At 40.1% G+C, this 26,717-nt stretch overlaps 1 protein-coding gene across 21 annotated transcripts in view; it reads right to left on the bottom strand.

Annotated features, from left to right (window-relative positions):
- The window catches only part of RBFOX2 (RNA binding fox-1 homolog 2), a 272,463-nt gene that overhangs the window by 181,403 nt on the left and 64,343 nt on the right, over positions 1-26,717 (bottom strand). For 19 of the 21 annotated variants that reach the window (XM_045083944.1, XM_045083945.1, XM_045083947.1 and 16 more), the window contains exon 2: positions 2,691-2,741. In XM_045083944.1, the coding sequence (XP_044939879.1) occupies positions 2,691-2,741 (51 nt within the window). Of the gene's footprint in view, positions 1-2,690; positions 2,742-25,568; positions 25,629-25,670; positions 25,761-26,717 lie in introns of those variants that run through there. The other 2 variants (XM_013051565.2, XM_013051564.2) reach the window with 2 other exon arrangements.

The raw sequence follows: 26,717 nt of genomic DNA, 5'->3' as shown, positions 1-26,717 counted from the left end.
GATAAATGAAGTATGGGGGCAAGCTGGCACACGCACAGGACCACATTTTCCTTGTGCGAGGGAACAATCCCCAGGACAGGGGAAAGGGCTCTTAACAAAACCGAAGACAAACTTCAGTCCTTACACAGCTACGATCAGGTAGGCTGCCTTGCATAAGCCACTTGTATCTCTGTGTGCCTCAGTTCCCTGCTCTCTCCAAAGGAAGTGTTTGCTTTATCTACCTCCAGAGGTGACTGTGTGGATGAGTTGGGAAAGCACGGATGATGGTGCTCTAGGAGGACCAGGATTTTAACTCCGCCTCTTTTAAAATCACAAGAAGATGCTGATAAAAATCATGTCTCGGGATGGTTCCCATCTGTTTAGAAAGGAATGGCAAAAGAATGAGGAGGGCAAATAAAGACACAATTAAAATTCACCTTCACCTCACCCCTCCCCCGGCTCCTGGATTTGCTGAGCCAAACCACTCTGGGGAGATGTAAAGATCTCAAGTTCAGTTTCTGCCCAGTTCAGGCTGCTCGGTGACCAGTGTTGCCCACTGATAAATGCCTCCCAAACCTGCGTGCACAAAGTGAGAGTTCACAAGGTTAGAGGCATTAATTAGCAGTGCTCATTTGGATTCCGTATTCATCAAATACAACAAGCAGCTATTCAATATTTGCCTGTTTGCACTGCTCTAAGATCTCTAGATTCAGAGATCTAGCCAGAGAACAAAATAAAGCCCAAGAAAATAAACTAATATAAACCTGTCACCATCAGAATGTGCCTCAAAGTAAATGAACAGCTTTAAACTGTGGCAAAAGGGTCTGCCTAGACTTATAGCAGACAGAGTCTGAGTAACGAGGGTGCAGGTGACAGAAGTGGGTCCCTACCACAAGAGAAAGGAAAAATAAAGCAGTTCCAAGCAACTGGGCTTTAACAAATTCCTCTTAACTCTTTTTGCTTAGCTTCTCATTGATCTGCAATCCCCACAGGAAGAAGAGAGCATTACACAGTACCTTTCGGATCCTTTAAACTCAGCACATCTATCCCCATGCTTTGTCAATTACTTTTACCTTCCCATATCTAAAATAAACCTACATCCAACATAAGTAACATTTTATAAGGAAGTAAACATACGCACTGGTATGCAAGACGGGAGACTGATCATGATCCTTTCTAATTTAAGGGTCCTAGGTGAAAAGTACAGGATGCAACAGAAAATGCCACTCCTTTTAACATGGCCCATAGCACTACTTTTTGACTCCGGCTGCAAAACAGAATCAGCTGTAGAGGGTTCTAAATATGTGAATGACTAAACCCGATTTTAGACCTACTGAATCAGAACGTCTGCGGGCTGAGCTCTAGGCCGTAGTACTTTTCGTGATATACGGCCATGGTACAGAACTACTATCAAAGGGCATAAATTCCACAGTTTGCAAAAGCTCTAGAGCAGACCCAAACCAGGAAGGAAGGAAGGAAGGAAGGAAGGAAGGAAGGAAGGAAGGAAGGATCATCTATATTTTGTTTAGATCTGTAGTAAATGACTATTATCTTTCAACAAAACTTCCATAGGGACAAACTTCAGTTGCTATGGTGATGATCCCACTGGGAGATGAGCATGGGGATCAACACCACTCTCCTTCCCCCTTTTTCTCCATACCCTACCTGGGGCCGGTCTGATACCAACCCAGCACCAAAAGTGCAAGAACTGGGCAAGTACTCAGAGGACTGCGATGATGGATCGTCCTAGTTAAGATCAGCATCAGGGGCTCTGATGAGATCCATCCATGTCACAACACTTTGGTTTAGTGCTCTGATGACACATGTCCTTTGGACAAGCCTAACAGTGAGGGGTTTTTTGGACAACCCTATAGGGAAGTTGGACGGGCATTCAAAGATAGTGCTAGGAGCTATCCTTTCAAATCTCCCGAAAAATATCTATATGCCCAGACATCAAGGAGGCAAATTTCAGAGGGTAGGTATCTTAAACCGCATCATTCCTCTGAAGCAGCTTTACCTGTTCTTCTAGCCTAATGCGGCTTCAGCCTCATCTGCTCAAGGTTTCAGACAGTGGAAGGCTAGGGGAGGCATTTTATACACTCACCTAAAGCATCCAGAGGATGTCTCACAGGAAGCATTACTGCTCTACCCACGGTAGGGCTTGGGCTTTTTTCCAATCATCCTCCCTAACTAAGAAAGAAAGACAGCAGAAACTTCCCTCTCTCAAGCAAGTCTTCCCTGATTAAAACCATAAGGCTGAATTCCCCCAGGAAGGAGAATGGAATTTTCTTGCTGCAGATTATTGCAAGGACTCAAAAAAATCTGTGCAGGCAGGGGCTAAGTGGCAGAGAATTAAGAGACAAGCCCAGCACTTAGAATTATGAGACATCAAGAAAACCAGGTTAAAAAATTATCAGAGCCTGGAGAAGAAAAAACAAAAGCAATTATGGCTGTGCCTCAGTGATTTTTTTTCCCCTGTAGTATCCACAGTTTCAGTAACATAATTATAATTCTTTTAGGATTAAAAAAATATATTTATTAGTATCTCTAAATGTAAATTCATTGCTGAAACTAACCGTGTCACTCTCCAAAATTATTTCAGGAAATGCTCTCTACCACATCATCCTTAGTATGAAAACACACACACACACACACACACACACACACACACACACACCCATCTCATCTGAGTTGTAACAGCAGATACCAACCTGGCTGTCCCGGGCTGGGAATCCATGATAACCTGGGGTCAGAGGCTCGTTCTAAGAAAAAGAAAAGAAAATCAAACTATAAGACAAAAGAAAATGTTAAGAATCACCAAAATCATCCAAATTGATCAAATATAAACCCCTGCAACAGTTCCTAAGATGTTCCATTGCTATACTCCACTCCAACTACACACCTCTCTCAGTTCAGCCTCTATAATGGCAAAAACCAAACCAAACAAATAGTATTTGCTTCAAAACACAACTCATAAACACTATTTTCCTCCTTATACAGCTAAATCTGTTTCCTTTAAGAATATTGCAAATAGGAAGTCACTGTGATTTGGAGCAAATCAACTCCCAACTCCACACTATGGGACTTTAGCCTCCCTGGCCTTTAACCACTAAAAGCCAATAGCAATCCTGAATACTAGGACAACCAAAAATATCCATATTTTCCCAGAAGTCTCCTGGCTGAACAGTGCCACCCATTCTGAGAACTACCTCTTGGCCTGGAAGTTTTTGCCACTCCCCTCTCTCAATATGTGTTCCTTCACTTCTTTGAGCCCTACGTGAAATCCCATCTCCGCTCAGGACTTACTCTACCATCCTGTATCACCTTGTAGATCCAAGGGACTCCTAACATGTATATATTAAAATGCATTTAGGCTATCTGTACAATTTCCTTTTCATATTATTTATGACGCAATAAATCTTATTTTTGTAAAGCTGTATCATATTGAGCGTCTCATTTCACATTTACCCCTAAATCAAGAGCCTTGAGGGCAAGAATGATAGCCAATAAAAGCTATGCAAACCCTAATTTAGTATAAGGTCATAAGATAGGAGCACTCATTCATGGCTTGACCCATGCAATTATTCAGTCAACAAATAGTGAGCACCTAAATTTTTTTTTAGAAAGAAAGGGGGTAAGAGGGGCAAAAGGACAGAGAGAACCGTAAGCAGGCTCCATGCCCAACGTGGAGCCCGATGCAAGGCTTGACCTCCCAACCCTGAGATCATGACCTGAGCCAAAATCAAGAGTTGGACCCAGGCTCCCTGAACAGCTAATATTTTTAAAGTACTGTTAGATGTCAGTCATCAGTAAGAAAGATAAATATCACAAGGCCCTTGCCTTCAAGTGAACTTTTAAATGGGAGATTTATGTGCACACCCAAGTGTAAATGAGAACATACGGTGCCTTTGTAATTTTTTCAACGTGCGCAACACAGCTACCTGGAAAATACTCATTCTCTTCTGCCATCCATTTATACTTTCATTCCGACTAGTAGAATTACAAGGTAAGAATTTGCACTGATAGGACTTTCAATTATGGCAAGAGCTGCAACCAATGATAGATCTGCTTTGATTATATCCTTTGATCTATCAAACGTCCACACTGCATTCAAAAATACGAAACCAGGAGCCAACATAAGCTTGCTACAGAGACGCCGTGTGTATTCATCCCAGTTTCCCTGCAAAATAGCACAGTGTCTAACACACGGTGGGCACCCAAAACGATGGATAAAGAAGTAACTGGAGGTCAATAAGCTGAAGTTATTTTGGCATTTATCACTGATTCAATCACACAAAATCCAACTTCTTCTTTTTGATTCCTAAGTCGCTATTTTGGACATTTATAAATTAAGTCTCCCAAGAGAACACACCAAAGATAACAGCCTTAAAAAATCACAGGTGCCAAACAATCCCGAGAAAGAAGAGTAAAGCTGAACTCATGCTTCCTGATTTCAAAGTTTCCTACAAAGCTAAAGTAATCAAGATAGTGTAATACTGGCTTATGGCTAGCCATAGAGACCAATGGGCTACAACTGAGAGTCCAGAAATAAACCCCTAAAATTATGATAAAATTATGAGTTTGGAAAGGGTGCCAAGTAAATCAATGGGGAAAAGAACAATCTTTTTCAACAAATGTTGTTGGGACAAATGGATATCAACAGACTAAAAAATGAAGTTGGAATGCTATCTTACACCATATAGAAAATTAACTCAAAACGGATCACAGATCTAAAACCACAAAACTCTTAGAAGAAAACAGAGAAGCAAATCTTCATGACTTTTGGTTAGGCAATAGCTTCTTCAGTATGAGACCAAAAATCCAAGTGACAAAGTAAACAACAGATAAATCAGACTTTAATAAAATTAAAAACTTCTGACCTTTTTGAGTTAGTGGGGGGGGGGAGTGGGGTGGGGAGGAGGGACAGGGTGGCTCTATTATGGACGCTGGGGAGGGTATGTGCTATGGTGAGTGCTGTGAAATGTGTAAGCCTGAGGATTCACAGACCTGTACCCCTGGGGCAAATAATACATTATATGTTAATTTAAAAAAATTTAAAACTTCTGGAACTCGAAGGATACTATCAATTCTGGGTATCTAATGTCTGGCATAGTGATTATAGTTAATAATACTGTTTTATATACCTGAAAGGTCCTAAGAATGTAGATCTTAAACGTTCTCACCATAACAAATATATGGTAATAATGTGACATGAGGCAGGTGTTAACTAACCCTGTGTTGGTAATCACTTCCCAATATATAAAGGCACCAAATCAAAACTTTATACACTTTGAACTTATACAATGTTACAGGTCAAATATATTTCAGTAGAGTGAGGGGGGACTCCATCAATAAATGAAAAGACAACTCCCAGAATGGGAGAAAATACTGCGAGTCATCTGTATTCAAAATAGATATAAAGAACTCTTTTTTCGGGGCGCCTGGGTGGCTCAGTGGTTTAAGCCTCTGCCTTCAGCTCAGGTCATGATCTCAGGGTCCTGGGATGGAGCCCCACATCGGGCTCTCTGCTCAGCAGGGAATCTGCTTCCCCCTCTCTCTCTGCCTGCCTCTCTGCTTACTTGTGATCTCTCTCTATCAAATAAATAAATAAAAATCTTTAAAAAAAAAAAGAACTCTTTTTTCTTTTTTAAGATTTTATTTATTTATTTGACAGAGAGATCACAAGTAGGCAGAGAAGTGGGCAGAGGAAAGGGGGAAAGTAGGCTCGATCCCAGGACCCTGAAATCACAACCTGAGCCGAAGGCAAAAGCTTAACCCACTGAGCCACCCAGGCACCCTAGACATAGAGAACTCTTTAAAACAACCACCTAATTTTGAAATGAGGAAAGGATTAGCGCAGGAAGTTCTCCAAAGAAGACATACAAGTGGCCAGTAAGTACATGAAAAGATGCTCGACCTCATTAGTCATTAGGAAAATGCAAATTGAAATTGCAGGAAGAAAATACTTCACGCCTGTTAGAAAAAAGAGACACACTTTAGGGAAGATGTGGAGAAACTGGAATTTCATACACTGCCGGTAGGAATATAAAGTGGTAAAGGCACTCCAGAAACAGTGTGGAAACCTAGCAGCCGCCCCTCAAAATGTTACAACAGAGTAACCATCTGATGTAGCAATTCCACACTTGCTATGAGGAAGAAAACTAAAAACACAGATCCACACAAAACCTTGTACTGGAATGTGCATAGCAGCTTTATTTCAACATCACCAAAAAGTAGAAACAATCCAAATGCTCACCAGTTGATCAATGGATAAATAAAGTATGATATAACTACAACTGAATGTTACTGGGTAACACAAAGGAACAAAGTACTGATACAACATAATACTGAAAACACCATGCTAAGTTAAAAAAAAAAAAACAGCAAATATTCAGAATGGAAAAATCCACAGAGAAAGAAGAGATTAGCAGCTGTAGGGAATTAATGGGCAAAATGGGGAATAAGTGATAACAGGTACTGGGTTTGGTTTTGGTGATGACAATGCTCCGGAATTAGTGATGACAGATGTGCAGCTTTATGATTATACTAAAAACTACTAATATCACTTTAAAAACATGAGATTTGTGCCACACAGGGGGCTCAGTCAGTTAAACATCTGCCTTCGGCTCAGGTCATAATCCCAGGGTCCTGGGATTGAACCCTGTGTTGGACTCCCAATTTAGTGGGCAGACTGCTTCTCCCTCTGTCCCTCCCCCTGCTTGTGTTCTCTCTCAAATAAATAAATAAAATCTTTAAAAATTAAAAAAAAAAGGGGGGGTGAGATTTATGGTCTGTGAATTCTATGTCAATCAACCTGTTATTTATTAACAGTGATAATCATCATGGGCCATGATCAGCTGCTTTCACACTAAGTTTTACAGGGGAGACATATACAGCTTAGACCACAAAAAAAGAACAGAGTTCCTTCTGAAAACTATGAGTGCCTTGTCTGTTCTGGATTCCGTGATTTACTCTGACACCATTCCCTACAGATTTTAACAACAATGATGATGATAAGAATGGTGATAACTACTAGATACTAAGCAACTAAATCAGGTCTAGTTTCAGGATGGAGGGGAGGAGGAGCAGAAAGCAGCAAAGAGAAGATAATAAAGCATAGGTATTGAGTGGAGAAAAACATTTCAACCCAGGTCTGTTGGACTCCAAGCTCCTACTTCTTCCATTTTATCAAGTTTTCTACTACAGTAACTGTTCCACATTAATTTTTTACAGTAACTATTTCAAAATCGTCTGAGAAAGAAATTATATGATTAAGAAAGTAATGGAAAACACCCAAGAACAAAATTAACATTCATCACTCCCAGAGAATACCCCACATATAAACTATATTCTTGAGTTCAACAACACAAAGAACTTCTTATAAGGAAAAAAAATATATATATAATGTTCTCAGAAACATTAACAGCAAAGACAAATGTAGCAGGAAGCACAGATAGATATCAGAGGAAATGGACTCCTTCCTTCATGGGCCTTGGCAAAGTCAAGGCCACCCCCCAACCTCAGGTAAGGTTATCTGGAACTCACCGGCCCTCAGAAACTCCCCACCTCTGAAAGTAGCCTACCCTTAATGACAAAGGGGCATCACCTGCTTTCCTTTTTATCATGTATAAATATGTCCTTTCAAAATGCATTAACTTTGCATTTTTTTCAATTTATAGAAATGGGTCTTATCGTCCATATTCTTTAGCAATTTCCTTTTCTTGCTCCAGACTGAGATTCAGCCCCCCTTATGCATGTCACTAGCTCAGACCTCTGTTTAGTAATCTATTTTACGGCCACGTCACAATTTATTCACCTCTTATTTTTCTCTTAATGGATTTTTAAATTGTTTCCGGTTATGCTTTTTCTTTGCACTCACAAACCACACTGTCTATGAACATTCTTTTGGATTTGAGAGATCATTTTTCACTCTTAAGACTGGCAAAAATGAAAAGGAAAATGTCACAATTTAGCAAGAAGAGTAAATAGGCACCTTCCCATCTAATAGTCCGAATATAAGTATATTGCGACCACTGCTTTGGAAAGCAATTTGACAGTAATCATTAAGATGCTAAGTGCACACATCTTGTAATTTCACATCTTCGCTCTCTGTAGCCACTCTAGATAACCATTTTGCACATGTGCTCCAAGAAGCATGTGCAAAGACTTTCAATGCAGTGCTGTTTGCAATAGTGAAAAACTGGAAAAGAACCTTAGTCCCCCTTAATAATGAGAAACCGTGCTACTATTTCATCTCAACAAGTTTTTATTTTTTTTTAAAGATTTTATTTATTTATTTGACAGACAGAGATCACAAGTAGGCAGAGAGGCAGGCAGAGAGAGACTGAGAAGCAGGCTCCCCGCTGAGCAGAGAGCCCCATGCGCGACTCCATCCAAGGACCCCGGGATCATGACCTGAGCTGAAGGCAGAGGCTTTAACCCACTGAGCCACCCAGGTGCCCTCAACAAGTTTTTAAAAAGGTAAAATCTCTACAATCTCATGTCATATTAAATGATAGCAGAACAGCATATTTCTTTAAATCATAACACAAAAAGAGATTTCTATATGCATATTAAAAAAAGTAAATAAATGCACAGAGTAATAAATACATAGGGGTTACCTCTAGGGAGAAGAAGATCTGTGGAAGGCCAAGAGGTCAGGCTTTATCTGAATTGTTTCAGTTTTACAAAATGTAAAATTCACATATTATTTGGCATATTAATAAAGAACCCAAAAAGTCACTATTACCAGTATTCTGTAACGTTTTTTAACTTACAAAAATACCTTCATTTAATCTTACTTAGGCCTCACAATGCAGAAAATAGGTTTTTATAACCCTCATTTTACAGATAACAAAATGGAATCTCAGAAAGATTAAGTGATTTACTCAAAGCCAAAGAGCTAAGGACAGTGGCTGCGCGGCCCTCACACTCCGCTCTCAACTCTGCACCCAGGACTTCTGCTGCTATGTGACAACACCCAGAGAACTCTCCTCTGGTCCCAAGACGGGGCTGACCATCTAAGATGTGCAGATCTGAGTTTTCGATCAGTGCAGAAGTTATAACTGATATTTAAAGCAGAGATGGAATTACAAGGCGAGCTAATGGAACAGATGGGATGGAAAACAGACATGTTAAACTCCAAGAGAAAAGGCCTGCGCAGCTCTGCCTACACCTCCAATAAGCAAAATTCTGGGCCTAGCAAGACTGAATGAGTTAAAAACTGACTCTGCCTAGGCACAGAGGCTGCTCAGGAATAAAAAGAACATATAAGAATTAAAACACCAATCCCAAGAATTCTTAGTGACTACAGAGGTCAGCAGTTAAAACTGTTGAGAAGCTTCTGGTTAGTGGACCTGTGAAAGAGTAACAGAAGGTTCCCGACATCATGGTCAAACAGCAGAAGCAGAGGGAAGAAAATGAGCACCTGACTCGGATTCTTCCACGGGCAGCTGAGAGGCCCCCACGTGCACCTATGTTTGGAAAATCCATTTAAGCAAAAGAATTCTTCCCCTAACAATAAAAATGACTGAACAATCGCCTATGACAAACACAGCGCTGGTATACTCGCCCTTGAGGAGCTCAAACTTACAGTCAGTACAAGATAATGTAACCAGTACCGAAACTAACATCTAGTTAAAACAATGGCAACAACAAAGCTCCGGAGGCCTCCAGGAGCTCTGTGCAACAAACAGTATGTGTGCGAACGGGGTTGGGCACTCACTGGAGGACCACAGCTCAGCGCAGTGACTGATGAATGCTTACAAGACAGCAGGGTTTCTAAAACCGTTTTCCTAAATGATTCTGAAAGTCAATACCATTTCTGAATGATTAGCCAAATATCTGCCCATTGCAAAAAGTACCCAATACTGCACCTGAGAGGTAACGCAAAAGGCACTGACTGCTTCCTTGAGCATTTTTAAAATGCGGCTAAAGGAAGAGTGTCAGGAGAAATTACCAATGCAGAAAATCAAGAACACCCTACATTCATTCCCATGGAAATACAGTCGTGATAAAATGCTCTAGCCAGGACTCCTGAGCAATGGGATGACCCATAAAAAACATTAACAGGAGCCTAAGGAAGATACCCTCTGCCAATCTCCCCTGGTTTCACCTGCTGAACAGATGGGGAGTCCACTGTCCAGAGCTTTGTTACCAGAATGTTTCTTATTGGCTTCTATCACTGACAGAGCTGTCTAGGAGCAGATGGAGAACACCAGGAATGTACAATGAAGTTAAACTAAGCCATAAAAAAATTAAAATAAAAACCCACCCCCATTGTCTTCTTTTTGTGTCTAACAAAATCAAACCCATTTCACAAAATCAAAGGGAAAGGAAAATACTGAGAATGGAACAAAATAAATTCTTGCCACCAGGCAATTTGGAGAGAGGTGAGTAAGAAAGAAGCAAAGGAAAGAAACAGAAATGAAGCTGTCTGCTACAAACAAAACTTGGGCAAGGGTAACAAGCCCCGATTTTTCACCAACTTACTCCCAGTTGAAAATGAACTTCACATTACCCTAAACACATTTAATGATGGAAGGAAAGATTGATTTAAACCACACTGGCTGGAAAAAGAAGTGAATCAAGTTTCCCAAGATATTTCACTACCTTGTTCTGCAGCCAAAGTTACTGTTTTTCAAGCATGGACATGGAACGGAACACCACAGGAACTAAAGATGGACCGAAATTCCATATGCTACTGCCTGCAAAACCCAATCCCAACAACAGGAACCTTTGACTCCGGAAGAGAGATTGCTAAGCAACCAGAGGGTATCATTCTGCTTCCAAGCCATACAGAGTTCAAGGTACCCAGAGACAAGATGAAGACTTCTAAGGGATATGAATCTGGTAGCATCTAACAACATAATCTCAACAGAAGTCCTACTGGTAACTGGTAAACTAAGCCTTCATGCACCAATAAAATAAAACATAATTTATTCTACATCCTGATCAATACAACTAATGAAAGTACTTTGCAACACTCACCACCTCCCACCCCAAACACCCTTTATTTAAAAATTTAAAAAAAAAAAAAAAAAAGCCCCAGTATAAGTAATAGCTTTCATGTCAAAATCTGACAGTGATTGACTGGGTCCTCAAAGCCCACCTTTGGAATACACTAAAATTTCTTCTTTAAAATTAACAGTGACAGATTTCAAAAAGATAACCAATCAAATCCCTTTTCTTTATAGGTGAGGAAACTGAGGCTCAAAGAGAAGTGCTCTGTCCTAAGTACTTCGATTAAACAGACAGAAAAGAGAACCTAGAGCTGAGAACTCTTGTCTTCCACATCACGGAAGCAATTCATGCCTCCAACTCTGCTAACTGCAGATACAAATAGCTCCTTTCATGATACGATACAGAAAGCAGGGGCTTTGCAAGTGAGAGAAATGAAGATTCAAACACTGGCTATATCACTTTCTAACTCTGTGACTCTGGGGGCAAATCATGTAATCTCTCTGAGCCTCAATTTTCTCAAATGTGTAATAGACAAACTCTACCTCGGAAAGTTGCGGTGATTAAAGGCGATAACTCTGGTACAGCTCATCTGGCACAGTATTTAACATGCTGTGAAGTTGTAGGGAACTCCCCCATGCCTATCAGTTGCAAATGACTTGAGAGAGAAATCTGGTCAATCTGCAGGACTCACTCCTACAAAGTCACACATTTCCAAATAACTAACCTTCAATTTTTCTTAGCTTAAAGTCAGTTCTTTAGAAATATGTGTGAAATGGCCATCCATCATCACTGAAGGTGTTCGAAAACTAGAGTAAACATTAGCCATGTTGGGAATCCATTCCAACAGTTGATGAGAGAAACTAGCGAGATCAACGCTAAGGAAACCAAAATGACTTGGCCTTTCTCGACATATATTTGCTTCACACAGCTAAGCAGGCCACTCTGCTAGATCAAGTTCCTGATCTGCTAACACTCCCAGTTTTTAAATTTCCTTTAAAAATCCATTCTGTTCTTGGGGCACCTGGGTGGCTCTGTGGGTTAAGCCTCTGCCTTCAGCTCAGGTCATGATCTCAGGTTCCTGGGATCGAGTCCCACATCGGGCTCTCTGCTCCGCAGGCAGCCTACTTCCTCCTCTCTCTCTCTCTGCTTGCCTCTCTGACCACTTGTGATCTCTGTCAAATAAATAAAATCTTTAAAAAAAAAAATCCATTCTGTTCTTACTTATTTTTTTAATTAAAATCCAATCATGAAAACCAAATTATATTTTGAAGTACATTAATAATAAATAAAATTCTACTTCAATCTACCCCTCCTGGTACTAAGGTTTGAGATCATCCTCTAAATATTCTCCAGCAGTTTCCACTTTTTCCTTTTTTAAAAAACTGTGGTTATATACAAATAATACAAAATTTACCATTTCAACCATTTTTAGTGTACAGTTCTTCAGCATTTAGTACATTCACACTGTTGTGACCATCACGACATCTATCTCCAACAACCCTCTCCAACTGAAATTCCATAGTCACTGTCTCCCCATTCTCTCCTTCCTCTGTCCCTTGGCAATCACCATTCCACTTTGTCTCTATAAATCTGACTACTTCAGATACCTCACCTAAGTGGAATCATAGCCTTTCGTCACTGGCTTATTTTATTTACCATAATGTCTTCAAAGTTCATCCACACTGTAGTCTAAGTCAGAATTTCCTTCTTTTTAAGGCTGAATAATATTCCACTGTATGGACAGACCTCGTTTTGTTCATGTACATTGGTCTCCTTCCACCTTTTGGCTACTGTGAATAAGGCAACTGGGAACATGGTGTGCAAATATCTACTGGAGTCCCTGCCTTCAGTTCTGCGGGTATACATCTAGAAGTAGAACAGCTGGATTACTGGTAATTCCATGTTTAACATTTTGAGGAATCGCATACCCCTTTCCTCCACAGCTGCACCATTTTACATTCCCTCCAGCAATACACAAGGATTCTGATTTCTCCACATCCTCGCCAACATTTCTTTTCTTGTTTTTATTTGTTTTTTTACAATAGCCATTATAATGAGTGTGAACTATTATTTCATTGTCGTTTTGATTAGCACTGCCCCTATGATTAGTGATGCTGAGCATCATTCCAAGTGCTTACTAGGCATTTGTGTATCCTCTTTGGAGAAATGTCTATTCAAGTCCTTTGCCAATTTTTTAATCAGGCTGTTTCTTTCACATCTGGTATTTTCACCATAAGCAACTCTGCCACGAGCATTTTTTTTTCCTGCGAACATTTTCACTGCATAGCTAAGTGGCCATGAAGCAATCTTGCCATAAAAGAGAAATCCACAAAAGAGGGACATTCAACAAAAAGAACATAATGAAACACGAAAAATGAATAATAAAATGAGAAAGACTATTGGAAAATACAAAATACTTGAATACATTTAAAATGTATAGTATAGAATCATAGTAATAGCGTTCAAATAGCTTATTTCATTTTGTGGATTATACCTAATCATTTGTCTTCATGTCTTTCATGCATAGCATTATACTGGGTTTTTTTCCTCCTGATTGGTCTCCTTGTTTGGCATCTCACTTTTCCTCTTTTTTTTTCACTAAAATTACTTCCTTCATTAAAAGAGGTATCAGTTTCCAAATATGAGGGTGTCTGTTTATAACTAGGCTCTGTATTAGAATATGAAAGCCTTCTACACTGTTGTTCTTTGCATCCTGTCACATGTTTGCTGACAGACATTACAAAGTTCTATGGGAAGTAAGGGGTTCAAAACTCTGCACCACTACATGGACCACAGGAGAGCTAAGATTTATATAATATACAAATGGGAGTACTGTGTCAATAGAGAAATAAAACCTGTCGGCCACGTGCTGAAAACAACAATTGTCAAAATAGTCAACCGGTTATTTTTGTTTCTTAACCTTTTACCACAAAATTGTCTTACAATCAATTAGTTATGCAGCAGAAATACTTGTGCTAAAACACCTTCCATGAAACAACCTAGAACCTGTTTTTTTGTTGTTGAGTTGTAGGAGTTCTTTAAATATGATAGATATCAATCCCTTACTACATGTAGGATTTATAAATATTTTCTCCCATCTGTGGCTACTTTTCCATTCTGTTGATGGTATGCATCCTTTGATGCGCCAAAGTTTTTCATTTTCATGAAGTTCAATTTATCTGTTTTTTTAAAACAGATACGTACGTTTATACGAAGTCACACCCAAGAGTCTACTGCCAGATCCAAGGTCGTGAAGATTTCGCCGTATGTTTTCTTCTTAGGGTTTTATAGTTTTAGATTTTCTGTTTAGGTCTTAGATCCATTCTGAGTTAACTTTTGTATACGGTATAAGGCAAGGGTCCAAATTCGGGGTGTTCTGCACGTGGCTCACTTTATTTAGGGTCCTTAGATCTCTATTTGCCATCTTCCTGGTTTCCAAGCATCTGGAATGAAACAGGCATTCCACGCACATACTGTTGACCCGTTAGTGGCTGTGCAATTCTACATTCACCCTTTTTGCCTGCTCTGTGAAAATGGATCTGGGCCTTTTAAGTATTCTTCCTTTGACACATGATGTCAAGTTGTGTCCGCAGAGGGCTCAGGAAATACTCTACAGGGAAAGGGTTTTGCTTCCAAGTCCCAATGTGCCCTCTCAGCAGTTTCTTACAAGACGGGGTTTCCCTCCTTGCCGGCTCCTGAAGCACACAACAGCAAGCGGCAGCACCCGGCTGCCGGCGCCGTCCCTGAGCTGCCCCCTCCACTTGGATCGGGCTACAGCAGGGTACGTCTGGTAAGACAACTTCTTGTGAACAGCTTTCCTCGGGACAGGTGTCCCCCACCTTTTTGAAAATTTGTCTTACAGCGCTTTAAAGAAAAACCCACATTAGTACCTGGGATTTTGCTAACAGAAAGAAATCCAAAGATGATTTTCACTCCCACAAAGAAAGGCACAGAGTGCAAAGTGCTCAGTGACCGTTTGTAAGCGAGCTATGACAGGGCAGCACTGAGCGCCAGTAGCCGCTGAGGCGCCACCACGCTCCTTCCCAAGAAACCACGCTCAGCATCACAGCATCGAGCCACCCATCTCTGAACTGCATGCAGGAGCAGCCGAGGTTTATCTCTGTTCTGTGCATCAGCTAGCAAGATGTGTCCGAAAGTGTCAAGAACACCAAAGGAAGTTATTTTGGGGGTCCACAAATGCTCACGTTTTTTTTCCATCTATATTAATGGGAATCATTTCTTCACTTTACTCCATGTAGGCTTACAAAGCGTTTCATAGGAATGCTCTACTTTCCGATGGCAGAGAAAACCTGTACCCTTCAAGGTAGATTTCTGGCAATTTTTTAAAAGGCAGATTTCCAACAAGTTCTGCAGGTCTGGCATCACAGGAACTCAGAGACACAGCCATGCCCTCTCCAGCAAAGTCTAGATCTCAGCCCCTGGTGCAGGGAACAGGGGACAGAAGGACAGCTCTGTCTTTGCATGCCTTATCTCAGTCCGGGGGGTAATTGCCATTATATATTAATTCTATTGATGATATTTTATCACATTATTACATTATATTATACCTGCTATTATATTACATCTGCTATTCTTTTGAGCGCTCTTTACTTCTTAATACTCGTGAGCTGAAACAAAATGTCAACAGCCACATGCTATACACAGGACACACATTACGTGTAGTTATAGTGTTTGCTATACATTATCACTTGGTATTCTCATTAAACTCTATGATACATCTTTCTATAGTAAGAAAGTGAGGCTCAGAAAACTATGCAATTTGCCTACAATAACACAAAACCCAGGTCTGGCGGACACTAAAGTCCCTGCTGGTTTTCTACCTTGGCATTTGATTTTCTTTACAGAACGCAGCAACACTTTTTAAGGAGTTAAAACATCTACCCACAGGAAAAGAATATAGAAGCCTTGACTGCCATCCTTAGAAAGGGCAGCTTGCGAGGTTGGCCTCAATTGGTGTCTGAACACTTACATTTCCTTTTGGGAGGGTACCAGCAGAACTGATAAAAAGAGTGGTCCACAGTGCCGAAACTGTGCAAATAATATGGTTTATACTGAACACTGCCTTCCGAGAGTCTGGATTTGGGATGTACAGTAAGTAGAGGTCCCTCTTTGAACAACCGTTCCCACTTACCCTTCCAAAAAGAAAAATCTCAGCACTATGTCTCTAATGAGCTTCCCTGGCAGACAACATTGTCACAATTTGCCGCCGAAGAAAACAAGCACATCTTGTGCAACTCTACTGGGAGAGAACTCTTGGAAGCTTGAGCCTGATTTCTTCTTCACCCCAATGCACTCTTTCCCATTGCTGAATCTGCTTTATAGCCTTTCACTGTTATAATTCACAGCCATGACCATGACTATGAGCCATGTTTATTAACTCTATGTTGAGTTCTGTACATCCTAGTGAATCACTGGACCTAGGACCACCTTGGAGACCCCCTACACCACCTGTGACATGCCAAACATTTTATTAAGTGCAGAGGACACAAAGATGAATAGGTCCTCTGCCTTCAAGGAATTTCAAGTCTATTTAAATTTCCCTTCTCTCACTTCTCTGATCTTCACTTCTTAGTCTGTTACCACTTAAAATAGATTAGATACATTTCCCTAAGCTAAATTTCCTTCTTAGTGCTGAAGTGATGCTAAATATTTAATAAGTCCATCAGGCAAAATCTGAGATACAAAGCTCTAATAAACTCAAAGGCCACACATATTTTCTCTTTCCTTTCCCCATCTTATTGTGTTCCTCATTAAAAATAAATTGACAAACCCTTGTACGCTGCTGGTAGGAATATAAAATGGTGCAGCTGCTGCTGTAGAAAACAGTTTGGTGGTTCCTCAAAATGTTAAATATAGAGCTACCATATGGCCCAGCAATTCCACTCCTAGGTATATTCCCAAAAGAACCAAAAACAGATACTCAAATACTTGTACACACAGGTTCATCACGGCACTATGCACAACAGCTAAAAGATGGAAACAAATGTTCACCCACTAAGGAACAGATAAATTGTGGTATATTCATACAAAGGAAGAGGATCCAGCTATAAAAAGAAACAAAGTACTGGTACGTGCTACAATACAGATGAACCTTGAAAACATGATGCTAAGTGAAAGGAGCCAGATACAGAAGTCACAGATTGTATGATTCCATTTATATGAAATGTGCAGAACAGGTAAATTCATGGAGGCAGAAAGTAGACTGGGGGCTGTCAGGAGCTGAGAAGAAGGGGAAATGGAAGGTGACTTCTTACTGGGTACAGGGTTCTTCTAGGGTTGATGAAAATGTTTGGAAATCGGGGTGGTTGCTACATGACACTGTGAATATAATCAATACCACCAAACTATTCACTCTAAGAAGGTTAATTTCCGGTGAATTTCCTCTCGATAAAAACAACTTTTTAAGCAATGCAGTATACAATATGGTATAAATAAAGAAAACCAACCTTCCTGATGTCATCTGAATGGATACTTACAGCTTGAAATAAAGTCATCTGCCGCTATAATAGATAAGGCAGTGCTGTATCTCAGTATACGACCTAGAAAATTGTCTGAAGACTTCAGATGGTTCTAAGCAACAATACAGATACTGATGCAGCAGACTGTGGTTAGAACCACAGAAGACAAAATGTTTCTACTTATATAGTTTCGTATATTATTTTAGATATGGATGAATAAACAAAATTAACATTTTAGAGACATCTGCCTATTTCATCAACATCCCTAAACATTTACATATTTAGGTCAGCCTATCCTTCGATAAGGAAACAGCACAAAGTCTTTTATCCAGGGTTTCCTTATGTGCAAGCATATATATAGCACATAGACATACCGTTTTTTTTTAAAGTCTGAAAGGATATATCCCAAAATGCTTAGTGGTTATATGTTTTGGTGCTGAGTTCAGATTTATAAGTCATACACATTATTTTTCTTCTGCCTATCTGCATTTTCTAATTTTTCAACAATGAACAAGTATTTTTAACCATCAAAAAATGGAAACAACAACCACCAAAAAAGGAAATAACAGTACCTCTCCAAGATGCTATTAAGATCAAATGAGATAATACACACTGAGCCCTTAATACAGTATTCAGGATATTGTAAGTATGCAATAAATGTTAGGTAGCATGGGTATTGTTGTGTTTATATTTTTGTAAATATTCCTCAGGATATGTGTCTTTCATCAGCTACGACAAAAGCATTCACCTTAATCTAGCCCAGGGTCACCTGACTCAAGTCTAAATTACAGTAATAGTATTTTGGCTGGTCCAACTGCCTCCATCCACCTCTTCCCAACTTTCTCACCAGGGCCAGGCTTAATTTCATAAAACGCCACCCATACCATTCCCATGCTTACATGATCAAGCTCCAAACACCCATGTATCTGGCCTCACCTGGTCATTCCTCACCATTTATTTATTCTTTCAACAAACATTTACTAAATGTCTTTCATGGGTCTGGTATTACAGTAGAAACAGAAAGGTTACTAATTCTTCTCTTTTTTTTTTTTTTTAAAGATTTTATTTATTTATCAGAGAGGGGGGGTGGAGAGAGAGCACAGGCAGACAGAATAACAGGCAGAGGCAGAGGGAGAAGAAGGCTCCCTGCCGAGCAAGGAGCCCGACGTGGGACTCGATCCCAGAACGCTGGGATCATGACCTGAGCCGAAGGCAGCTGCTTAACCAACTGAGCCACCCAGTCATCCCACTAATTCTTCTCTTAAAGAACTCCTAGTCTGGTAAGAAAAAGGGGCATGTAAATAAATACAACATGAATCATACAACAAAATATAAATACGAGGCCCAGAGGGAACAAGTATACGTGGTTGATAATAGAGTGAGAAAGGCATGAAGAAATCACAAGGGGAACTCACAGAAGACAAGATTTGAATGGGGTTTGCAGGATGACGGCAAATAGCTATTTCCAGATAAAAGCTCTACTCAATTTACTTCACATCTTAGGGTGTTCTCCCACATCAATTCAACTTAGGTAAAATCTAGCGAAGTCCTACCTCCCTACACAAAGCAACTGCTGTGATTCTAGCTCAGTACTTTGTCAAGCAATGGATCAAGACCATTCATGATGTACTGAAGACGTCTCGATCGTTATTAAAAAGGGTGGGGGGCAACTCTCAAACTTTTTGGTCTTCGGATCATTTTACTTTCTTAAAAATTGTGAAAGCTTCCAAAGAATTTTTGTTTATGTGGGTTGTAAGTACTGATATTTGCCTATTAAAAACTAAAACTGAGTAATTTTTTAAATATTTGCCAATCCATTTTAAAACAATAGTAAACCATTACACTAAAAATATAACTACATCCAATAAAACAAAAAGAAAATTTTAGTGAAAATGATTTCATGTTTTACATTTTTGCAAACATCTTCCACATCCAACTTAAAAGAAGATGGCTAGAATGTCCTATCTGTTTCTGTACCCAATCTGTGGTATTGTGCTATTTTGGCTGAACTATAAGAAGAAAATCTGGCCTTCCATAGATATGTATTTAGAAAAGGTAGAAATACAGAGGTGCAGGTGGCTCGGTCAGTTAGGCATCTGACTCTTGATCTCAGCTCAGGTCTTGATCTCGGTTCAAGGCCTGTGCTGGGCTCCACACTGGGCATGGAGCTTACTTTAAAAAAAAAAAAAAAAAGTAGGAGTACTTTAATAGTCTTCTTCATACTCTGTTACATCAAAATCCACTGGTCTTAGATTTTGAATGGATTTTTACTTATTATGATTATTTAACATTATGCATTTTTCATTTATAAAATACTGGTTCACTAAGTTATAAGATCTCCTAAGTGCTGAAACATTCCATTACAAAATGCCAAAAAAAATTCATTCACTAACATCACCACACTATCATGGGCAAAGTCTAAGTATTAGAGCTGGCAAGCCCACTGTCCAGAATAGAAGTTTTCTGAAATCTAATTTCAATCAGAATTTTCCTTGAAGGCTCAAAATTTATTATTGATACCAAATATTGTCATTATTTTCTTCTGAACAGGCTTACTTCATTTTTAATAAAATGTCTGCCAGATACCCAAGTCTAAATAACAATATCCAGTCAATTTGATTTTTAAGCAAGAATGGTATTCCATGAAAACCACAAGTGGCTAGTTTAGCTGGAAACTCAAACAATCACAAAAATGTTTCTCCTTGAGATAACCCTCATACTCGGTATGCAAAAATGCCTTACATGTATTACCCACTTTGTCTCATAGAATACTAAAAAGATGCATACTCAAGGTGGAGATTTAAAAACAGTAATAATTTTTACTGCTTCATAGAGAACATTCTTAAGTGAAATTGGCTTTTCCTTCTTTAATTCCAAGTGTGTGGTGGTAAAGAAGACTAGGAGTACAATCTGTTCCACTGCTCTGATTCTTGCTAGGGTGTCAGTAGTTCTAAGCATCACTGCTTATGCAACATCAGGGCAAATATCATCTTAGTGCAATTACAAAAATAGTTCTGACCTTTAAGTCCCTCTTTAAAAAGTGACTTGAGGGGGCATCCAGGTGGCTCAGTTGGTTAAGTGCCTGCCTTCAGCTCAGGTCATGATCCCAAGGTCCTGGGACCGAGCTCTGCATCGGGCTCCCTGCTCATCCAGGAGCCTACTTCTCCCTCTCCCTCTGCCATTCCCCCTGCTTGTGCTCTCTGGTTCTCTCTCTCTCTCTCTCTCTGTCAAATAAACAAATAAAATCTTTAAAAAAAAAAAAAAAAAGGCACCTTGAGGGTTCCACTGGCCATATTTTAAAGAATCACTAGACTAGACTATAATAGAATTTTTAAAAAGGAAGAATCTGGGGCGACTGGGTGGCTCAGTCATTAAGCGTCTACCTTCGGCTCAGGTCATGATCTCAGGGTCCTTGGATGGAGTCCCGCATCAGACTCTCTGCTCAGCAGGGAGTCTGGTTCTACCTCTCATTTTCCCTCTCTGCTCTCTTTCTCTCTCTCAAATAAAATCTTTAAAAAAAAAAATCAAGTACATTGAGTAAAGGTAAGAATTATTTCATGAAACTTGTCTTCAATGTATACATACAAATATTTGTATACCAGGTTGTCACATAAAATGAATCTCTTATCATGGTCAAAAAAAAGCTTGCAAAACAACCTCCAGCCCATACTGAATACTCTCTTCTTAAATCAGCATTTTACTGTAGCGTTTTACTGAGAATCACCTGACTTTATTCTGCCACAGACTAACTTCTAAATGTATTATGTATATGTCTGTGCCTATTTCCAAACAGATCATATACTCTCCAACTACATCTTACACATCTTTGTATATTCTCCCAATGATACTAGATACATCACAAGATAGCAAAAAAAAAAAATTTTGTTGAATTCCTCATTACTATATAATAGGCCTCAGAAGCAATTTTTCTGGCATAATAAGTCCACAAATAATTTCTAGCTTTGACATGTCACAAATAGTTCTATGCATACTAAGGGACAGAAAGGAAAGTACAGTTGTTGATATTACACTGACCTATGTCTCTGACACTTAAAAGTCCATGATCAGGAAATGTTAGTTTATCTCTGAGCCTCAAATTCTTTCTCTTCTAAATCATACCAACCACCTCACAGGGTTGTTCCAAAGATTAACTGAGATAATGCACGCAAAGTGATGTGTACAGTACCTAGTCCTTAAGAGGATATCAAGCTAAAGAACAATAATGAGAATGAGAACCAATGCCTTATTGTACACTTCACCACCCTGGAAACACAGGCAGGTGCTGTGGGGCCCAGAGAGACCATCTAATTGTAATCCAGCTCCCTTATCTGCGCTCTCCTCACCTCGCCCCACACTCACACAGAAAGACCTTACAGATAAGAAAACCAAAGTAGGAGAAGGTGTTAACTGGCTTTCTCATGGTTATAGTCAGTGACAGGCAGAACTTGTATCAAACACATCCTCTTATTCAAAACAATCCTGCTAAATAGAGACTATTAATTTTGTTTGATTGATAAGGGAAACTCAAGTCAGACTTCTCAAGGTAAAGTGACATGTACAAGGTCTCACAGGTAGTAAACAACAAAAAGGGGCACGGGACCCGATCCTCCAATGCCAAGTTTGGGGTTCTTTCAACTAATTAGAAATCTATCTAAGAATATGAAATTTGCTTTGTGCAATCATTGATAATTATCTGCATTTGGATCAGAATGAAATAATAGATGTGATTATGCAAATACTTATTATGGTTAAATATGCCAATTGATAACCACTAACAAATTAGTCTGTGTTGTGATATTTAATTCAAACTGGTGTTTCCATGAACTGAAGACTTCACAAGCTTTGGCTTTTAAATAGATGGCTCTTAATTAGCCTCAGAGCATAAAGGAAATATATCCCAAAAGGATAATTCTGCAACATTCAAAAAATCCCTCTAAGACGGGAAACATGTTGAATATCACAATCTTAATTTAAATTAACAGCTTCACCAAAAAGGTCACTATAAACAAAATAAACTTTATTTAACTGGTATGTATTGGCTATTTCAACTTAGCTTTTATAACGGTCTCATCACTCACACTGCTACTCAACATACTGTCAAAGAAGCTCTGTAGCCTGCTTCTTAGCAGTGACTGAGGCAAGTTACCCAACCTTTCTATCCTGTAGAATATAGGGATGGCGCCTATACATTGCAGGGACATTAAGATTAAGGATAACGTATACGAAGCGCCTAGGAGTGTATCTACCTTACAGAGGACAGCTACTATAACAATTTTTATTACCTGCTTTGAGTTCACGATTCTGCCGCATCCCTCAGTCCCCTAACATGTTGATGACTGAGTGAAATGGACCTATCTCCTGCTCCTGCTTCCCAAGCCCTATTGGCCACTACTGCTGATCCTCCGACTTAAGCTCTCTGCCATCTATTTCTGGTGTCTCCAGGGCAAGTCTCTGAACTTCCTCTGACTGTATTAATTCCCTGATCAGAAAAAAATAATGCTCATTACTTGTCAATTCAATGATCATCTGATAATCGCCATGTTAATTCTTGCTTGGAACTGATCTAATAAGACCTCAAATGTAACCACCTGAGTTAAAAGACTTTTATCTATGCTTTTTTTTTTTTTTTTTTTTTTAAGTACACTCCATGCTGGGTGTGCAGCTTGAACTCACTGAGATCAAGACTTGAGCGGAGATCAAGACCTGAGCAGAGATCAAGAGTTGGGACGCTTAAACAACTGAGCTACACAGACACCCTCTATAACTTTTTTTTTTTTAAAAAAGCACAAACATGATTGTTTTAAACATATGGTCAACTACTAAGAATTCACAAAAAAGCTGCCTCTCTCAGCTCTCTTCACACCTTGACCCCTATGCCAGCTCAACTACTCAATTCCTACAGTTCATCCAGCCCTTGTGGATAACAGTCTACATTATGTAAAAGGCCCCTCATAGAAAAAAGTAGTAAAGAAAACGATCTGTACAGTTTTCTGCAGTACAATGAGATGCTCGACATGGCTCAGAGATGGGCAAGAGGCACGGAACCTACACAGAGAGGATGGTATTGGGTCATAACTAGTGGCCACTTCTGAGGGGACAGAACTACATCCAGACAGATAATTACTGGAAGGTTGAAGGGGCGGGGGAAGGCACAAACGCATGTAGGCACTGTATTGTGCTAAATACTTTATTACATTATTTCACGGTCTAAGGATTACTTCCATCACCAGGTGAAGAGGCTGAAATGCAGAGGGGTTAAATGACTGGACCAAGGCCAAACAGCTAGTAAATGGTAGAGCTAGAGCCCCAATTATAATCCTGCTCTTCCATTCGGTAACTCAGCCCAGAAAAGCATTCACCCCTGGGCCAAGCAGCAGGGGAGGTAAAGTGCATGCTCATCTACACAACAGCTTAGCTGGACTGTTTCTCTTCCACCGATGGGAATAAGTGCAAGATAATTCACCTCTAACATGTAGTTAGCACCCCCTTACTCCCGTTGGTAGAAGAAAAGCAGTGTTTCCTACATTTTAACATGCATACAGGCCACCATAGGGTTATCTTGTTAAAAATGCAGATTCTGATTTGGTGGGTTTGGGTTTGGGGCGGGGGGTGGCACCAGAGATTCTGCATTTCTACCCAGCTGCCAGGAAATGAAGAGGACTCTGGTGCTTGGACCAATCTCAAAACAGATTATGCTCAGTGGTCCCCAAACCAGTTTGACCATCAGAAGACTCATCTGGGAATTATTTAAAAACTATAGATCACTGCCCCCCACCCTCCACCGCTCCTGGACATTCAGGAGTGCATGGGACCGTCTGCCTCTAATCCTGTAACTCAAAGAAATGCAGAACTATTAATGACAGGAGCTAAAGTAAGCATCCACTGAGAACACAGCAAACGTCTAAGTGCTTTACACATTAGCTATTTACCCCTAAGCACCATATTATCAGATGGGTAACTTATAACACCATTATTCCTACTTATACATGAGGAAACCCACACAGCCCGGGACTATCACTTGTCACTTGTCCAAGGTCAGTCAGGGAGTAGCAGAAGTGGGTTTGTTCAAGACTGAGACGATCTGATTCCAAAGAGTCTGTGCTCTTACACACACTACATCATGCTGTTTCCCACATTACCCAATGGTAATGTCAACAGACACTCTTTGAACAAATAAATCCAAATGGGTCATCTCGGAAGATGTCACCCTCGGAAGGTTTTGCTCTTATTCCTCAGATGCTGCCATCATTCAAAACACTGCCACCGCTGAACGAAACGATCTAAGAGCTCTCTATCTGCAACTGAAAATACCTTCAGAACCTCCACCTAGGACTTGAGACATCTTTAACGGGGATAAAGGCTTGTCTTTTGCGCATCAATTTGATTTTCTGACAACCGAAATCAGGAAAAGCCAATCCAAAGAAACCTAGCCTCAGATCAACTAGGTATTTTTTTAAATTTTAAAAAAAAAATTCAGGGTTAGGTATTGAAAATGTTTTCCTTATCTCTTATCTCTGTAGCTGATTCCAGATGAGAATTCTTTATGTTTTGCGCAATGTCTGTATCACCACAGCCAAAGAGACTATTTTGAAGGGCAGTATTCATTTGGATGCACAGATTCTGTTAGATTTGTTTAAAAAAAAAAAAAAAAGCCTCTGTCATTCCAAAAGAAACACATTTGCCCTTCACTAGCAATATGAACGCGCAGCATATGCTCAGAATGACTGTCTTGGAGCAGGCAGTTTTCCTGTCTGCTGCAAAAGCAACTGTTTTGATTCTCTTTCAGATTTTTTTTTTAACGTAAGCAGTGAGTTTTCTGTATACACGCCCAACCCCAGAAAAATAAATACGATCATCAGGCATTAGCGAAGCATTTAGCTGCAGCAGCATCATAAAAGGCTCCTACAAAGGCAACTACATACCCAAACTGTGTGCACAAATATCCTCACATACAAGGAATGAAAGGCGCACACAAATATTACAGGGAATTAGACTATAAGAAGATATAATTTCTACATCTAGATGAGCTCCTTCGGTAAACGAACACATCCTCTTTCAACAAAGAAAATATTCTGCAAATTCAGAATGATTTACGGATTTTTAAAAAGCAGGCATTAATGCAGATCAGCACAATTCCATATAACCAACCTCTCTGCTTGAACTGGACTCCCCACACCTTACTGAAGTCACCATTTCCCTGTGCCAACTCCCACTCCACCACCCCCCACGCACACCCAGCTCCCCACCAACCTCACAGGGGTTCCTGGGCTGGTCCATGGAATCTGATGACATCACTCTCTCTTCCTTCCTGGAATTCTAAACCCTGCTGCTCTCCCCTCGCACACAGCTACCATCTCCATGGCAACCTCACCTCCTCCTGCTTCCCTATTGGCTTCATGGAGCAGGATACACAAAAAGGTTTTTCCGTTTTCCCCCCACCACCCGCCCCAAAAGAAAATGATGCTTTCAACAGGAACCTGAGCTAAATTTAGCTACTTGGGATTCAGAGTCCTATGACTAAGAAAATACAGAGAACCTTGTCCTTCCTGCATGTCGCGTCCTCAGCCCCGCCCTGGAGTGGCTGCTTCACCTCCTTGCCCCCAACCCAAAAGCCCGATGGCAATACCTGCTGAGCATCGAAACAGCTCGACTGACCCACATATAAGGCTGGTGTATACAGAAAATTCGTACACCCACCTCTCCTCCCAGGAGAGAGGGCAGAAAAAGAGAACAAAAATAAAAGTATGCACCCGTCAAAAAAAAAAAAAATAGTTGGGACATTTCATGTGCGGAGCATCGGACTTCTGAGATCCGGAGCCAGGGACTGGGAACTCCATGCCTAAAGGCAGAAATCGCTCAGCTCTCACAGCTGGATTCTCTTGCTATTTGCTCGGTATTATTTCCTCCACCAGAGGAAACACGCTAAGCCTGGAACCACAAATCCTGGGTCCCATCTGCTATTCCAGGGACTGACCTGCTATGGAAACTGGAGCAAGTTCTCACATCCCTCATCTAAAAGCAGCTCCCACACAGGGATGTTGTAAGAATTACTGACAAAATTCATGTAAAGTAGTTTAAGTCCCTGGGCCAAAGGGACTGAATAGAGAGAGAGTAAGCTGACATCATTAGTAGCAAATTCCTGTGGATATTAACAGAAATTAATAAGCCCCAGAGGAAGAACATGAACTTCTAAAAAAAATGATCCTTTCATGAGCATAGATATACCACAAAATATGCGTAATTTCTTGAACCACAGACAGTTCCCCCAACAGTGTCTATTTCTGGTAAAATCCAGCT

The sequence above is a fragment of the Mustela putorius genome, unplaced genomic scaffold (assembly GCF_011764305.1).
Source record: "Mustela putorius furo isolate JIRA1106 unplaced genomic scaffold, ASM1176430v1.1 tig00000738_pilon_pilon_pilon, whole genome shotgun sequence".
Classification (NCBI taxonomy): domain Eukaryota; kingdom Metazoa; phylum Chordata; class Mammalia; order Carnivora; family Mustelidae; genus Mustela; species Mustela putorius.
This window is presented reverse-complemented; position numbering and strand designations above follow the sequence as displayed.